The following is a 19,091-nucleotide window of genomic DNA, read 5'->3' as shown; positions in this document are numbered from 1 at the left end:
ATCGGGGAGTAAAGTGCTGATGGGTAAAAAGTATCATTTACAAGGCAGATTGACGCCAGTTTTTTAGGTATAGTAAACCTGAATGAGTTAAAAGACCATTTCTAACTTTTTGTTGTTTTTTTAAACACTTTGAACCTTCTTTTACGAGCCATGCTATCGAACGCTTTCAACTACACGCGACAGATAATTCATACGATTGTTCATCTAAATCTTTCGTGCAGGTAGTGTAAATTCAGATTTTATAAACCCTTACCCCTTGTGTCTTGTGCCCTACTTGATTTTCTACGTTTTTTACACAAAAATGTTTTTTCTGAAGTGTTTACTAACGGAAACTTGCATAATTATCAATGCATCGTACGTGATAAAACGGATAATCATGATTGCCTATTTACTAATTGTTGAATTAAGGAAACGAAAGAGGTAACACTCTGAGCGCTCAAGCGTGCTCAGCAACATAGTGGAAAGCTTATTCAACTTAATCAAGTAACGGCGTGATCTTGGCCAAGCTCGGATACTGTTATTTTCGGCTAGGAAACAGTACTCACGTAGAAGACGTTTGAGCTAAAAATATTTGAATCATAATATTTAATATATCAGTCAGCTAATTGTTATCATTAATAATAGCTCACTTAACAATTATAATAACAAATTCATAAAACAAAAAATAAATAAATGTAAGTTAAATTAAATATAAACGATAATAATATTATAGTTATTGTTATTGTGTTATTTTTATTACTTTTAAGATGAAAGAATACCGTGGGAACGATTTTTATTGAATAATACTACTGACAGTGAAAATTCACTCCGTTTGACTTAAATATTTTTTGTTGAAAAAGTCTAATTTGACATGGACCTTAAAATCGAGCACATCATTAATAAAATTTTCTTTGCTTAGGTACCTGCACACGTAACCTTTCATGGCGTGAAATTTCTGTTTTTCTTCACCGTCTCGAAGAATATCTTCAAAAGTGAATCAGTTTTACTTGTTATATTTTAAAGAGTTTTATAAAAATTATAAAACTTTAAAACTATTTAAACTATTTAATTTATATAAATATTAAAAAAATACATATTTAAAATAATATATAAAAAATATACATAAAAATATGTAAAAAATAAGCAATAAGTGCCAAACAGTTTGGTCTTTTTCTTCAAGAATCCCTTCGAAATGCAGTAAAAGGTAAATACCTACGGTCAAGTAACCTTATTTCACAATTATTCACGCTACAATTGTAACCAGTATGAATGTTCAGCTTTGCTGAACTGACTTGACATGACCTCTTGGTTTCATTATTTTCATTATTTTCGCTAGTCATGCACTTTCCATACAATTTTTCGAGCAACACAATCATTAATCATCATCAACAGTCAGAACAACAATTACCTCTGCACATGTAACCTTCGTAAAATATATAATAAGAAAAGGATGCTGAACTATAAAGAAAAACGAGAGTAATATATAAATGAGGCGACTTACTTCATACGAAGAAGTATTGAACAAATTGGACTCACTTTCTAATGCTTTGTAGCCGATTGACATCAACCTTTTCACATTCCCCTTTTTCCCTAAAAGTCACGATCCTAAAAGAGATGCCAAAGTAAAAACTAGATCCCGCAGAGTCGCGCAATTTTTGCACACTCAATTGGAAACACCGTGCGTTGTATTCGAAGATGAAACTTTTCTATGTACTCCTTTTTAAGTTAGTCAAAAATTGTGGGAAAATCAGGCAGAACGAAATTTCTGGAAGAACAGAGTTTAACATCGGATAACTCACCGCTGAAAACCGCTGTTGCATCTTTGTGTAAAATGTGACACAAAATTCTTCGATTTCGAGATATGCCAGTAATCTCTACGAATAAAAGTGGAAGCTGACGTTGACTCGATGTGATTCTTACGGACGATTTAACATATTAGAAAAATTTCATAAAATATAACGTGTTATGATGTTTCATAATTTAATACAAAATTTAATAAGAAAACATGGCATAGAAGATAGAAAAGATTAGATTTCATAAGAAATAAGAAATATTATAACTAATTTATAACTAATAATTCTAATGTTATGAAAATCTTCACTATTATTAATTTTAATATCAAATTCTTAAATTTACTTACAAAAATGCTATTATTTTTAAAAACTTTTCTTATGTGTTATGATGTTTTATAATTTAATACAGAATTTAATAAGAAAACATGGCATAGAAGATAGAAAAGATTAGATTTCATAAGAAATAAGAAATATTATAACTCTAATTTATAACTAATAATCCTAATGTTATGAAAATCTTCACTATTATTAATTTTAATATCAAATTCTTAAATTTACTTACAAAAATGCTATTATTTTTAAAAACTTTTCTAACAGTGTAGAATTTTCTCACGTGCGTTCAATATCGTATGGTGAAAATTCCGGAGATTCGCACGCAAAGATTAAGACAAAAAAGAGAGGAAGATCAAAGCAGAATTCCTAGATATAAAAAAGAAGAACAAAAAAAGGTAACGGAAGTTGCCTAACGGTAAAGCACAGCCGCGAATCGTCCGCAGTGAACGAGCTGGTGCTGCTTAGCGTAAGGGATAATGATGTTTAGCTAAACGCGCGAGGCCCGCGCGATAATGGGGGTGCAAGGACCGCAAGGACGAATGACCCACATGTATGCATAAATGAGAAAATTAGAGAATAGGTGAGAGAAAAAACGTGAAAGAGAATTAGAGCAAACTCTATAGGTCAAGACAGGTAGAGTGGGGAGGAGTAGGCGATATTTGTGACGCTAGCATCCCTATGACTAATCTACTACCCTACTATTATTGGACAGACGACTAGGGCTGGCCTTAGACCAGAAAGGTAGAGGTGGTAACTACCCCTTAGTGACCAGGATATATACAATCAGATGACCTAGAAGGCTTCCAATATTCAGAACGAAATATTTCGCTGTGAGTTGAAGTAGAACGCTCTTGCGGATAGCTGCTTACGTCGCACTCTCTTGAACGCGTGTGCATACATATAAGTTTGTAAAATACACCGAAATATTTATACGTACATACTACGACAGTGGCGGCGTGTGTACATATGCAGATTGCAATTCGATCGCGTCGTCCATCTGAAAGATCGTAAACGTGTTTGACGCTGTCCCTACGACGAGAAGATGGTTGAAGACAGCTCGCAGTTCCAGAAATCCAAATTGCAACAGGATATCATGTCGGAGAACTACGACCCGGGCGAGGGGCCTTCCAACGCCAACTTGCAGGATAAATGCTCGCTTTGCGACTTTGCTACACGCAATAGGTACGTCAATTGCTCTTAATGAGAGCGTTTAATATGTTATTAACGCGCTCGATAAAAGCGCGATAAGATACTATTTCATATTACTTTTAACTCTTATTTTTCAACTCTTCTATTAACTCGGAAGAGATGTTCGTAGCAAAATTAGCTGTAATAAAACTTTAACTAAGTCTTGATTAAGGTAACTAATTAATATGATGATGATTCTATTATTGCCACCTACATGTATTTTTCAAGTATCTTTTCTCAATATAACACGCGGTGCATTAAAGTATGAAATAGTTCGAACAAACACTTTCAAATAAGAGGGATTTTAACTAAAAGAAATAAAAAATCTTCTTGAGTATAATCAATATTGATATAAATGTAAAGGGCAATAAGAGTTAAAGCACAGTTTTAATAGTGCTATTAAAACTATTAAAAATAGTGACTCAATCTCTAATGAGAAGAAATTTATTAATCATCAAACAATCAAACGCATTTCGGTCTAATTTCATAGACCATCTTCAGTGATTATAAATAAAAAATTAATTATATTTAAATGTCACAAACGTAAGGTCGCAAATAATCGGTACAAAGGTTGTTGTTACAAAAATTGTCAATACAAAATTTGCAGGGAGAGGTTTCTTTGTCTTAATGACTATTTGTATTTGTCTGCGTTCGTGCTTCCGATTTCCGTAAGCAAATTTTGTATCGACAACTTTTGTAACAACAACTTTTGTACCGATTATTTGCGACCTTACGTTTAAATATAATTCGTTTTTTATTTATAATCACTGAAGATAGTCTGTGAAGTTAAACCAAAACGCGTTTGATTGTTTGATGATTAATAAATTTCTTCTCATTAGAGATTGAGTCACTGTTTTTAATAGTTTTAATAGCACTATTAGAACTGTGCTTTAACTCTTATTGTCCTTTACATTTAAGAGGGACTAACAGTAAGATTTGAAGAGGCAAATAAGGAACAAGCACGGATGTCTTAGTGCTATTAAATATTAATATTACTTTTATATAATATTAATATGATAGTGGGAGGATAATTATGTCCAGTATATCAAACGCACGTATCGAAACATATATAATGAATCTATTTGAGATTTTTTTTTGCAACATATATAATAAATCTATTTGAGTCATCGGTTTAATGGGTTTGGGAATTTTAAATATATATATATATATATAAAATTGGGACTCAAAGATCGGTCTAAGTATGAAAGGTAGATTCGCCGCGTACGTTAATCGAAGAAAAATTTTGATACGTGCGTTTGACATGCTGGACATAATTATCCTCCCACTATCATATTAATATTATATAAAAGTAATATTAGTATTTAATAACACTAAGACATCCGTGCTTGTTCCTTATTTGCCTCTTCAAATCTTACTGTTAGTTATTCTAAAAAGGAACTTTCTATAATTTCGGTTTAATTTAAGAGGGATTTTGCTTCTCTGAAAAGAAAGGCATGTTGCAAAATGATTCGCAACGGGATGAGATCATTTAATCATACGATATCGTATCGTTCCTTCTTCCAGGCAAGACATCATTCAACATTTGACTAAACACATCTCGTCGAAAACTAGCAACAGCGTGAAACTCATCAACATAGCATTAAACCAGCTGCGGCACTTCCATAACCAGGAAAAGCACTCCACGTCGTCAAGGAATGACAACCAAGACGAAGACAAATGTGCTGCAGAGCCCCGCACCAACACCCAACGCAAGGTGAAGACCTTCTCTTGCAAACATTGTGATTTCAAGACGGTGACAAAACTTGAGTACTGGAGTCACATACGGACCCATATTAAATCGAGCAAGCTGATGTCTTGCTACAGATGCCCATTCGTGACTGAGTACAAACATCATCTTCAGTACCACCTGTTGAATCACACTGGTGCGAAGCCGTACAAGTGTACCATATGCGGGTACACATGTGTGAACAAGGCTATGCTCAACAGTCACATGAAGTCGCACTCGAGCGTCTATCAATATAGATGCAAGGATTGCGACTACGTCACCAAATACTGCCACACGCTCAAGCAACATCTGCGAAAGCTTAACCACAAGCCAGCGGCAATACTCAACGTGGATGGCACATTGAGCCCGGCGGTGATCGATGTGTACGGCACGAGACGCGGTCCTAAGCAGAGGCCAAAGATCAGCGACAGTAAAACGTCGAGATCGACAGCCACTGCGACGGAAGAGCCGAGCACGAGCACCGCCACGCAAACGATGGCCAGCGGTGACGAAAGTAACAACAGCAACAGCAACGACAACGTCCAGCCGTCCACATCGACGGCATCGCAAATGTCATCGCAGGCGTTGTCGTCAATGTCGTCTGGATCGGCGTCCGTAAAAGTGCCCTCGTTCACCTCAGGCGTCACGTTAACCAAAATGTTCAGAAGGGGTAACAACCTGATGAAACAGAAAGACGAGCAAACGAACCAGGAAATGCCCCATTTTTCGTTCCAACGGTATCTATTCACGCTGAACATGGAGACGCAGCTATTGCCAAGCAGCAGTTCCGGCTGCAACGAAACTTCGAAGATAGCGGCGCCCAGCGACAAAGCGGAACTGCAGAGCTCCGAAGGCGCAGAAAAGAAAATGACGACTCCAGCGACGAGTACCGCGAAGGTCGACAAGTACAAGAGTCTCGAAGGCTCCACAATCGAGATCACGCCGTTGGACTTGAGGATAAATCCCTCGCTGAGGAAGGAGTTCGACGCTAGCAAGCTGACGCATCATCAGTCATCGTTGAATATGATGAACTTGCCGAAGGTAGCTGGTACCGTAAGGAGACGTAAGGGCGTCGTCACCAAGCATCGGATAGTGGGAAAGGAAGAGGACACGGACGAGGAGACGATGCAGAATGAGAAGCGACTCTGCCAGTCGGCCTCGCCACAGGCCACGTCCATTCCGTCGACCTCGTTCGTGGCGGCTCCCACTCCGTCAACCTCGGTCATAGCCGCGTCGACGGCACCGTCGTCCTCCCCGGGAAAGGACTCTGCCGGCGACTCTGCGTGCCCGGGTCAGAAGTACGAGGGGACATCGACGCAGAGCGAATCGCCCAGCAGCCAGGATCGCTTCGTGTGCTTACACTGCGATATACCGTTCCCCGACCAGACGGTATACATTGCACACGCGCGTTATCACAGCATCGTGGAGCCCTTCACGTGCAATATGTGCGGTACTTCGTACGGCAACATGCAAAAATTTAATTTGCACATCTTCGAGAATAAGTGTTTCAAACAGCACAAGATCGCGAGCATCAGCTCATTGCACGGTTGAAAGACTATGAAAGGAGAAGGTATGGTAGGACTAGTAATTACGAGCATACCGATACTCTTTCGACGCCGAGCATGAGTCCTCCTCATTTCATTCGATGCTAACCACGAAATTAATGTAAATAAAATAATATTATAGCACATAACGTAAAGTAACATTTATGTAAATATTAAGTAATATGTAGAGTATATGTAAAGTATATGTAAAGTATATGTAAAGACTCGGTTAATATATAATCGTTCGATGCAAGGAGAATAAAAGGCAAATGAGAATCAAAAATTTCCGGTGTAATAGCGAAAATGTTGATGTGAATGATTCAAATTTTTTACAAAAATTACAAAAAATCGCGAACGTTTCAGACTCATTCCGAGTCATCTTTAGTCTGAAACGTTCGCGGATTTTTTGTAATTTTTGTTAATTTTCGTAAAAAATTTGGATTATTCACATTAACTTTCTCGCTATTACACTGACGATTTTTGACTCTCATTTGCCTTTTATTCTCATTGTATCGAACGATAAAATAATAGTTAATATAAAGAAAATAATATGGAATTATATATATATATATGTATAAAATGTTGTAGAATTAAGAAAAGAAATTATAAATTTCTGTACATTTTAGATTATATATTTTATACATTTAACTTGTATAAATTAGCATATCCTACCAGAAAAAGTGCGTGTTAACTAAATCTCGAGTGTATCGAAGTGGCCTCTTTTCCGCGACGCTAATTGGCCGTCTCGACCGTTTCGATTGTCTCGATCCGCAGTTGAATTCGTGCCGCTTGTAAATAGTACAACAAAAATGCTAAAGTGGCACGCGCTATGTGGTATTCTAATTTTGTATAAGTAAAGCAGATGCAAGAGATGAAACAAAACGATCTTTGCGATCCATTTGACTCTTGTTCCTGTATTAAGGGAGTGTAGTAGGAGTAGGGAGTAAGGAGTAAGGAGTAGTTCGTGTGTACAAATACCTTATAGAGCAGCTTTAACCTCTCTGAAGTATCTTTTTAGCTAAAACCTTGTCATAAATATTCAACTAGGATAGAAGCAGCGGAATGGAGGCAGAGAAAGAGAGAGTAATAGAGAGTGACAGGGAGAGAAAGAGAGAGAAGAAAATAACAAGAACACGAGATAGTCTGAAAAGTATAATTTCAAGGGACAGACCTTTTATATCGACATTTGTTGCACACGACGTTGTGATTGACTAAAAAAATTCTACAGAAAGCGCGCAACCCATTTTTCATATCTGAGCGGGAGAAAGAGTAGCAACCTTTAAACAACTGCCGCCATCTAATCCCTTTCACATCTCCACGCGAGAGTCAAGGTTAACGCAGAAAAATATATTTTATTGTCCCTAGAACGCGTTCCGAAGCTTAGGAACAAATACATCGGCTTTAATTTCTCTGGTGACCCTTTTGTATAAGTAAAGAACGCAAATTGTGTTGCCGAAACGAAAGCACAGAGCTCGCTCCATATTTCGAGCAATACAAAACCTTGTCATGCTCTTTACAAGCTTTACGAGAGAACGAGTTTTACATCGCAGCAGGAGCGCATCCCTTCCATTATTTATTCAAAAAATAAGACCAAGGTTCCCTTGCAAACAATAACCTTTTGAAAGAAAGAAAGGTACAATTTGTGAAGATGTATATTAGTAAGAAAGAAAAAGGCAGGGAAAAAGAGAGCGTAACTGAAAATTGTTTAGAGGAATTTTGATCGCTTGATCGTACGATTTGTAATCAATTACTGATCGAAGATCGCAAATGACTCGCTATAACTATAAACACTGAACTTGGATGATATCGCGACTTGCAAAAAGTTCGTCGCCAAAAATTTTACTGACTCAATGAAAGTTTATTTCTGTGAATAAACTTTATATCCCGCGATTAAATTTTCAAGTATTTTGTCTGTCAATAATGCGCTCGATAACTTATCGATGATGTTATCTTCCCTTTCAGTTTTCTCTTCTGCAGTGACGCTATTTCCAAGACAAATCCTGTTTTGTTCAGATTCCGTTAGTACTTTCATATTTGCTTCCTTTTTAAACATAGCTAATTTGGTTTTATCTTACTTAGTTAACATGATTGATTTTTATCAAATTAGTTTAATTTCTTATTTCAATCTGTTATTTAAATTGGCTATAAATATCATTAAAGCTCTCTATAGGTAACATTTAATTTGACCCTATTTTGACAGGAATAAAGCCATTAAAAGCCACTGCCGGATGTTTTGTGCAAATGTCTATGATGTGGAGGATAATAATGTTTGTTGTGTCAAACGCACGCGCCGAAATAATTTTTTCGGTCTTTATAACATACGCGATGAATCAATCTTCCAATACGGGAAAGAGGTTTGGTTGATTTAACCAAATTCTGGTCGAATATGAACGATCCAGAAATTCCGATTGAAGTAACTCAAGTTCTGTTCAAGTTAAAAAGTTTCTGCTTGACTTAAACAGAATTCATTAGTTCAATCGGAATTTCTAGATTGTTCATATTCGACCAGATATTTGGTTAATTCAACCAAACCTTCGACCAGATATTTGGTTAATTCAACCAAACCTTTTTTCCGTGTTGGAAGATTGATTCATCGCATACATTATAAAGACCGAAAAATCATTTCGGCGCGTACGTTTGATACTACAAACATTATTATCCTTCCCATCATAGACATTTGCACAAAACATCCAACATCAGCTCTTAATGGCCCTATTTCTGTCAAAATCTAAATTGACTATGTCAATTTATTCAATTTATAATTGAGCGGATAGAAATACACCTGTTTCTCGGAACGTGACGAGTGAGGATCGTCGGTGACGACAGATCGATCAGGTTAACACTTTGTGCTAACGTGTCGGTAGTTTATTTTTTTTCACGTTACTGTCGAAGCTACTGTGTGTTTTTTAAACGCTTTTTAAGAATACTATAGGTATCGGGGAGTAAAGCGCTGATGGGTAAAAAGTATCGTTTACCAGGCAGGTTGGCGCCAGTTTTTTAGGTATAGTAAACCTGAATGAGTTAAAAGACCATTTCTAACTTTTTGTTGTTTTTTGAAACACTTTGAACCTTCTTTTACGAGTCATGCTATCGAACGCTTTCAACGACACGCGATAATTCATACGATTGTTCATCTAAATCTTTCATGCAGGTAGTGTAAATTCAGATTTTGTAAACCTTTACCTCTTGTGCTTTTGCTATTTGATTTTTTACGTTTTTTACACCCAAAATGTTTTTTCTGGAGTATTTGTTAACGAAAACTTGCATAATTATCGATACATCTTGCGTGATAAAACGGATAATCGGAGCGCTTTGAGGACATATCTCATTAATCCGATTAGCCTAGGGAACTTTCTCTGAAGTCGGTTGATATCACTGCTTCCAATCCGATTAGAAATCAGATTACTAGAAGTGAACACCTTACGACGTGGCGACGTGTGTACATGTGCAGGTCGCAATCCGGTCGCGTCGTCCATCTGACGCGGATCTTAAACGTGATTGACGCTGTCCTCACGACGAGAAGACGGTTTGTTTCGCTTCACACCTGATACCGATCATCGTTGCACGCTGATAAGGGTCAGAACTACAGGGAGGACGCGAAAGGACTACGGACTTCTCAAGAAAATTCTCGTCGATCGGGACTATGCCGACAGGGATGGCGATCGTCATACGTTAAGTAAGTTCTGCACAACTTGTCGTTGAATCGCGCGAGGCTCAAATCGGCTCGACGAGACGCGAACGCTCTGGCTCCTCCAGAAGGTTTTGTGTCTGACTTGATCTCGAGGTCTTCGTCGAAAAGAAATCGTGAGAAAGCTCAACTGATTCGTCGCTTTGAGTCTCGCGTAAGTCCCTTTTTATTTATCGTTTCAATTTCTCTTCTCAACTCATCTGTTATCGCAATCGAGGCGAGATTGTCCTCAAGAACTGTCTTCAATCAGTTGCTAGGTCGGTCGGACGTCCTCGCGATCGGCTCTCCTCAATGAAGAGTCGCGATTGTGTGATTCAGAGAGCCTGATAACAAATTTCTGCAACGTGAGACTAGCGAACGCGTGTTCGTTGTGAATTTCGCGGATTTCCAATTTCCCAGTAGACGAGATATTTTGCGGGATGAGAAAAAGGAAGAGAGTACAGAAGGACTTGGGAAACGAGAGGGGGGAAGAGAGGGATAACATTCTTCGCATATTTGTGGTCGTTGATAAATACGAGGATAATATATGTAAGCAGCTTATTGAGATTCTGTTTTCGAAACTTAAGTTCTGTGTTTGTAACGCGAAGCGCGGTTTTGAATTTCTTTCCTCGGCTCGAAACTTCCTTGAAACGCCACAGTTTTGATCCCACGGGCTTTGAGACCGTTCTCTGTTGCTCGTCAACAACGAAGGACGTTCTCTGTTGTGGGATAACAACGAAGAACGAGGAACAATTCGATTTAGGAACGAGTGAACTTTGTTCGAACAATCTTCCGCGAATCGTCCGTTCTGATAACGCTTGATCTTGTGACGGACATTCCCCAGGTAAATTCTCGTCAGCTGCGAAGCTGAAGCACAAGGGAACGCGAGGTCTCACGAATAAATTTGTTTTATAAACTCCCGGCGATTTATTTGCGACTCGTGAACGTCCGGACGCGCCGTTGTTTACGTGACAAATCGCCCAGCTATTTGCAACCACAGTATTTGAACGTGAGCTTCGCGAGTCGCGTTTTTCGCGTCCTCCCCCCGTCGTCTGCTTATTTGCAGTTTTCCTCGGAGAAAAAAGCCGGGATGAAGAATAAATGTCTAATCGAAAACAGAGGAAAACGCGCGCGATTCCCATATCACCAGACTTTCTGACGAACTCGCGTGCAAAATCGGCTGACTCTCGCCATGGCGCGAATATGAAAAGCCTGATGCTTACACGTGGTTGGATATTCTTATAGTTTTGATATTTGAGATTTTCACGGTGTCCATAAATATCAAATTTGCTTTCCGGATTTGAGCAGCGTGGATTTTTCTTTGTCTGGTTCCGTCGTTTCGCGAACATTTCAGTCCGCTTCATTAGGGAGAAACGACCTGATTATAAAGTATACCCGATATCTAGGCATCAGGTCGTTTCTCCCTAATGAAACGGACAGAAATGTTCGTGAAATGTCGGAATCAAACAAAGAAGAATCCACGCGGCTCAAACAAACAAACAAAAAGCAAATCTAATAATACTATTATCGTTATCGTAATTGGCGAAGATATCTTGTATTTTGCCCGCGAGAAGCTAAAATCTCACGTGCGCAATCAAAATCCTCGTTTTTGCGCAAATTTGTTGCATCGATTAACGACTCGCAGCCTCCGTTCCGTTTCATTCCGAAATCGCCATGTAATATTGAGAAATCGCACTGAGAGAAATTATTTGATAGGAAATTAACAAACAGATATTTCTGACCAAAACATCGATGAATTTTTGTATCCGATGAGAAATATCGGTTCATAATTTTTTATTGGTTAGGATGTTATTATGATCTGATTAAATTTAATCAGATATCCTAATTGAATACAAGAATTCATCGGTACTTTGATCGGAAATATCCATTTGTTAATATTTTATCAGATGATTTCTCTCAGCGCTGATTTGGCATCAACGTAATTTTGCATCGCGCGAACTCTCGTCCAGTTCATTCATGAATTCATTTATTAATTTATTCGTTTTTCCGTTCACACGTTTTATTCCACGCACACGCGTCTGCCGGTCGAAATTTCCACTTGTGTATTTTCTAATTTGCCGTACATTTTTTCTACTTTTTGTCACGATCCCGGCGCGTGTCTCGCTCGGAACTTCGAAATACCACGACGACGAGTCGTCGTCACTTGAGCTTTATCGTTTCGATGACAATTCGCGAGGTTAGCAAAGTTTCGCGGAAGCAATCGCCCGTGAAATGTTATCGCGGCGAACAAATTATCCCGAACATCTGGCACCATCTGGGCAACTTTTTTGACTGCTCGCGCGAAAAAACATGTCGCAATTGAACGATCGTTTGAATGTGGTTGAAGAAAATCTCCTCGTTACATCATAGAGGACAGGTTGGCATTTATATCTTTAAAATACGTCGACTGCGAAGAGAACTAATGACCAAAAAAACTTGCGCCTCAGTTGTCAGACGCGTGTCATTCAAAATGGCACTGCTAATGAGACAAAGATAATCGTGACGATAAAAAGAAACGAGAAAAAAGAAAGTAACGAAAGTTGAGAGTCTCGTTGACGCTCTTCGTCGCAGCTTTGTGAATTTGCGTTAGACGCGAGCTTGTTAAGCGCTCGATAAACGGCTCGTTACAATCGACATTCTTCAGACAAAGTGTAAACAAATGGAACATCGTCGGATAGATCTCGTAGTTCATTTATCATGGTTGTTCATTCCATAACGCGTTCGTCATTCGCGCGAATTATTGTCGCACGATGTCCGGGCGAAATTGTTATTCGCAGACACGCGCTTTCACACAAGCAGAAATGCGATTCGTGCTCGACAGACAGACAGACAGGGAGACAGATATATTTGTCGGGTGATCTTGTTTGCGTAATTCTACGACATAGAATTTACTCCGCTCTTCTTGTCATTTTGAAGACACTGAATGATTACCCGCGTACAAAGAGGATTAGACCGCCGAGACGTTTGCCGTTTAAACAAACGCGAATTCAAATGCTTGCGTAGATGATTGCGGATCGTCCATCTCCCGTGGGACTCTTGAATGATTTTCATATATTTATCGGGATTCGTCGAAGCGACTGTTCGGTTATCACATCGTTTGTCTCGGCACATAACATGTAAGGCCGATTCTACATTAGTTGCAAATCGCAAGATAATAAGAAAATTTACCAATCACAGTCAATCATTCCTCTTACGATTAAAGAATTGACTGTGATTGCTTAATTTTCATGCAACCATGAGACTTGTAACTAATGTAGAAGAACTCTTATAGACAGACAGCAACGGTTAATTCTTTTGGTACACATATGTGTAAGAAAGAAAGCGAGAAGCATTATTCTATAATAATTATATTTACACACACTGAGAGAAATTATTCGGTAAGAAATTAATACACGGATATTTCCGATCAAAAATCGATTATACACCGATATTTAAAATTACGAACCGATACTTCTTATCGGATACAAAAATGCATCGGTATTTCGTTCGGAAATATGATATAATAAATAAAAATAAATAAGATAATAAATAAGATATAAAGATAATAAATAAGAAATAACACATATATGTTTGGTCGGGAGGGACAATTTTATTCGAAAATTCGCCCTCGCTTCAAAGACCTCGAAGCCTCGCCGATATTTCTTTAAAAGAACGTTATATCCGAGACACATAGAAGGTTTGAGAAAAGAATTACCGATTCAAGGACAGGTAAAAATTCCGGGCCGTTTTACTTCGCAATAATTCACGTGGTATTTCTTTATTATAGGGTTTCAGCGGAGTTGACATATTTCTCAATTTTTTCGTCGTTTGCACTAGCAGAATATCGGGCTACCGAATTCCTAGACTCACGCAGCTCCTGTCGGCAGCTCTCCTCGACGAGAAAAGTGAGCATAGTCTCGTCGAAGGGCGGCAATTCGCGCGACAGTTGCAACTCTTCCTCGGCCGGCCGAAAGAGACGAATTCGTTTTATTGCGCGTGATCGCCACGATAGAATAATCTCTGTTAGTGCGTGATGGCGCATCTCCCAGCGTGAAAGAAGCCACAATTTCGGAAAAATAATCTAATCTAGGATAAGTCAGTCGTTCTCATTGGCGTTTCTGTGGCGCCTAGTGGCACGTCGTAGTACGATATTATTTTTTCAGGCGCAAGCCAAAAAGATATTGTTAGTCATCTAGGACGCTCGATATTCTCTGAGTGCTGAATGGGCTCTGTTTGGCACCGATCGCGATAAGATTTCTTAACCTGGTATAACGGAACAGAAATTTGATAAGTTGAATTTCCTTATGCTCTAAACAAAAAGACAACGATGATGCGTTAAGACAAATCGCGTCGAGTAGGAAGTAATTCTAAGGAAAAAGGAAAAAAGTAAGAGGAAAAAAGTAAGAATAAGAATGTAATAAGAAATAAGATAAGAAAAGAGAATAAAACAAAGAGAGAGAGAGAGAGAGAGAGAGAGAGAGAGAGAGAGAGAAAGAGAGAATAGAAAAATTAAATGATTTATCCTTCCTTTCGCTCCTTTTTTCTGATATCCGTATGAAAATTTGCGACAAATTAATGATTTCGTCTTGGTCTAGTATAAAGTGATATTTCATCACGTGAATGAGAAAAATTGATATAATAAAACGAGAAGTTGTACGAAATTTTAAGTTGTTACTTTTCGCCCTATTTAGAAATAGCGGAAGTGACCATGAGAAGTTATTTTTCGTCCTACTTTACTTAAAAATAAAAAAGTGAAATATAGTAAATTCTTACAAGAGGTAACAAGAAGTTTGCTGTTCTCTTGAAAAAATAGAAAGTTCAGTTTCGAAAAGGATGTCAGCTGCCTTTTGCTCTATTTTTGCTGACCGCATTGACCTGTCGAAGGGGTACGATACGTGAGACGCATCTAATGTGGGTCATCCTGCATTAACAGTTGCTCGAGTTTTTCAAGGCCAGCTTATTGCTGAACCCTAAACCGACTAATATATTGTAAGCAGTTGCTACGTTTTGTGCATGTGACAGTTAACACGGATTTTGCAACCCTTCGAGAAAATTGAGCTGTATGTCGAATCGTATAGAGGAGCTGACTCGTGACCTCGAATTGATCCGATTTTGTTGCGGAAAAAAATGCAGAAAATAATTGTCTGTTTTCTATCAAATTCTCATTCGACATTTGAAGAAATCCCGAATTGACGATCACTTTGAGCGATAAAAATTATTAATCTTTCGAAATTGTATGATTTCACTTATTTTATCTTACATTTTCATTCAATTCTATTATTTCATATATGTTTTATTTAGTTTTATTTTACTTTTGCGCCGACTTAGTATGGAATATCGAGATTTTCAATTTCGCTCAAGCACAAATTAGAAAACTTTGTAATAAATTTAATAACTGGGACGTGAAGTTTTTTTAAATATCTTTGTTATGAAAAGTAATAGTAAAATTAATATTATATTTTTAATAACACATAGTTGCACAACTTTTGCGATAGTATAAAGGAGAACCAATAAAGAACCTTTCGGCTCCGTTTTATCTCCATTGAAATCTCGACAAAGACCACGATGCTTTGCAAGATGAATCTTTCAGGCTGAAACAGTCTCGTATATATTAGAAATTTATTCTAACATATCATAACGTGTTACTATGTTTCATAATTTAATATGGAATTTAATAAGAAAATATGAAATATAAGATAGAAAATATTAGATTTCATAAGAAATATGAAATATTATAACTAATTTATAACTAATAATCCTAATATTACGAAAATCTTCACTATTATTAATTTTAATATCAAATTTTTTTATTTATCCCGAGTCTTTTACTTAAAAAATGCTATTATTTTTAAGAACTTTTCTAATAGTATATTTTCCGAACGAAGAGTTATTTCTTCAATGTTAAATATCAATGTTAAATATTCAATGTTGAAAAATACTATTTGTACGGAAATATTATAAAGAAATCCCTACCGTGTCTCCTATATCAGACTATAAAGTTGTAAGATATTGTAAAGAAATTATAAAAAAAAATAGATTTTAAAAGTGAAATTATTTTTCTAAATATTTTTGAACGAAGTTGAAGGTCGTAAAAAATGATCCAGTTGTTCTCGAAAAAAGAAAAGACAGCATGCGACCTTTTTACCATGCTTTGTTTGCATATTTTGTCCTATCTTTATCTTATTTCTTTTAACCATTATAGTTGTTTTATGATCCTTTTGTTAACATATACACTAATTTGCTAGCACATAGTTATCGCCGCAAGAAGATAAATGACGCAAGATAATTTTTAAAATAGGATATTCAAGAAAATTCTGCCCTGAAAAATTTCTTCCTAAGAAAAGAAATAGAAAAAGGAAAAAAAACCTGGAAAAAAACTAGAACAAAACTTCGAGCTCGAAGAGATCGTCGTCGTTACGAATAAAATTTAAAACGAATATAATGTATAAAATTTTAAACATTTCTCGTTCCAGGGTTTTCGCCCTGGTCTAATATATCTCTTTTGACATTGCTTTTCAAAGATAATGGCAAAATAGACAGAGGCCCGGCTCTGCACCAGAGAATTGTGCACATTGAAACAACAGCAGCAGTAGCAGATGAACCGTTGTTAAGGAACGAAGGTACCCCATTCCATCTTCAACCACGCCCTCTTGGATAGGAACGTGGTAGGGTGGATAGTAATGAGAACGTGGTGAGTAATCGTTCAACTCCTCGTCTATTCGACTCCCTGAATCTCTATCTTCCTCTTATCCTGTTCTGGATTTTTCTACGAGTTTTCTCGCGTACATCGCCTACTTCATCCTTCTCATTCTTCGAACTCCCCCTACGAGGCAAAATGTCACTGTGACTTCGATGGTAATGATTAACATCAACATTGAGCTCTTAAAACAGAAATGTGTTCGTAAAATTTTTTCTCCCTTTTGCATCTGCCTCTCTCTCTCTCTCTCTCTCTCTCACCCTCTCTCCCTCCCTCCCTCTCTTTCTCTCTCTCTCTCTCTCTCTCTCTCTCTCTCTCTTCTTTTTTTACGCTGGATGAACGTCAAAGTATGCGTTTTGAAATAAGAAAAGGAAAAAAAATTGTAAAAGTAAAGTCACGCGATGAACATTAGTCAAGTTTCACTTATTAAACTTTACTACAAATAATATCTTGAAAAAATACTATTTTCACAGGCCAAGAATATATCGGTACTCGTCGCTGGAGTCGTCATTTCCTTCTCTGCGCCCTTGGAGCTCTGCAGTTCCGCCTCGTCGCTGGGCGCCGCCATCTGCGAAGTTTCGTTGCAGCCGGAACTGCTGCTTGGCAATAGCTGTTGCATCTCCATGTTCAGCGTGAATAGATAGCGTTGGGACGAAAAATGGACTCCTTTCTCTGGTTCGTTTGTTCGTCCTTCTGTTTCATCAGGTTGTTACCCTTTCTGAACATTTTGGTTAACATGACGCCTGAGGTGAACGATGCGGGCACTTTCACGGACGCCGATCCAGACGACATTGACGACAACGCATGCGATGACGGTGCCGTCGATGTGGATGGCTGGACATTGTCGTTGCTGTTACTACTGTTACTTTCGTCACTGGCCATCGTTTGCTCGTGCTCGGCTCGTCCGTCGCAGTGGCCGCCGCTGTCGTTGTCAACGTTTTATTGTCGCTGATCTTTGACCTCTGCTTAGGACCGCGTCTCGTGCCGTACACATCGATCACCGCCGGGCTCAATGTTCCATCCACGTTCAGTACTGCCGCTGGCTGGTGTTCAAGCTTTCGCAGATGTTGCTTTAGCGTGTGCCAGTACTTGGTGACGTAGTCGCAATCCTTGCATCTATATTGATAGACGAATGCGACTTCATGTGACTGTTAAGCATAGCCCTGTTCACACATGTGTACGCGTACGTGGGACATTTATACGGCTTCGCACCGGTGTGATTCAACAGATGGTACTCAAGATGATGTTTGTATTCAGTCACGAATGGGCACCTGTAGCAAGACATCAGCTTGCTCGACTTAATGTGGATTGGTATATGATTCCAGTATTCAAGTTTTGTCACCGCCTTGAAATCACAATTTTTGCAAGGGAAGGTCTTCACCTTGCTTTGGGCGTTTGTGCGGGGCACCAGCACTCCCGGCTTCAGCACATTTGTTGTCGTCTTCGTTGTCGTTCCTTGACGGCGTGGAGTGCCTTTCCTGGTTATAGAAATGCCGCAGCTGGTTTAACGCTATGTTGATGAGTTTCACGCTGCTGTTAGTTTTAGACATGATGTGCTCAGTCAAATAATGAATTTTATTCTCCTTGTACCGAATGACTGTATATTAAGAATCTTTACATATATATATATAACTATTATTTTATGTTGTGTATTATTGTGTTATTTCCTTTACACTAACTGCGTTCTGATTGGCATTGAATGAAGTGAGAAGGACTAGTGCTCGGCATCGAACGAGCACCAGTACACTCGTAATTACTTGTCATGCCTTTCATATCCTTTCAAGCGTGCAATGACAGCTGGAGCTCGCGACCTGGTGCTGCTTGAGACACTTCTTCTCGAAGATGTGCAAATTAAACTTCTGCATGTTGCCATACGACGTACCGCACATATTGCATGTGAAGGGCTCTTTGACTCTCATTTGCCTTTTATTCTCTTTGCATCGAACGATAAAATAACATTTAAAATAAAGAAAATAATATATGGAGATTACATATATACATATATACATATATACATATGTATAAAAAGTTGTAGAAAAAGAGAGATTATATATTTTTGTATATTTTAGATAAATTAGAATATTTTGGATAAATAAAACATATGCAAGAGAAGAAACAAAACGATTCTTTGCGAATCTCCCGATTCAATGGACGCTTGTTCGTGTATTAAGGGAGTGTAGTAGGA

General features: G+C 38.1%; 2 protein-coding genes across 2 annotated transcripts; one reads left to right on the top strand and one right to left on the bottom strand.

The window, feature by feature from the left end:
- Nucleotides 1-3,147: 3,147 nt before the first annotated feature.
- LOC116849518 (protein hunchback-like) lies at nt 3,148-6,570 on the top strand. The gene is made up of 2 exons (XM_032826734.1): nt 3,148-3,287; nt 4,818-6,570. Exons 1-2 carry the CDS (start codon nt 3,148-3,150, stop codon nt 6,568-6,570), a joined length of 1,893 nt encoding a protein of 630 aa, XP_032682625.1.
- An 11,103-nt stretch (nt 6,571-17,673) lies between these two features.
- LOC116849517 (protein hunchback-like) lies at nt 17,674-18,825 on the bottom strand. The gene is given in 3 exon segments (XM_032826733.1): nt 17,674-18,038; nt 18,041-18,384; nt 18,737-18,825. Coding segments are annotated over 3 exon segments (798 nt in total).
- Between the last annotated feature and the right edge of the window lie 266 nt (nt 18,826-19,091).

Source organism: Odontomachus brunneus, unplaced genomic scaffold (assembly GCF_010583005.1).
Source record: "Odontomachus brunneus isolate Ranch 3 - 2012 unplaced genomic scaffold, Obru_v1 Obru_scaffold_118, whole genome shotgun sequence".
Lineage (NCBI taxonomy): Eukaryota > Metazoa > Arthropoda > Insecta > Hymenoptera > Formicidae > Odontomachus > Odontomachus brunneus.
This window is presented reverse-complemented; position numbering and strand designations above follow the sequence as displayed.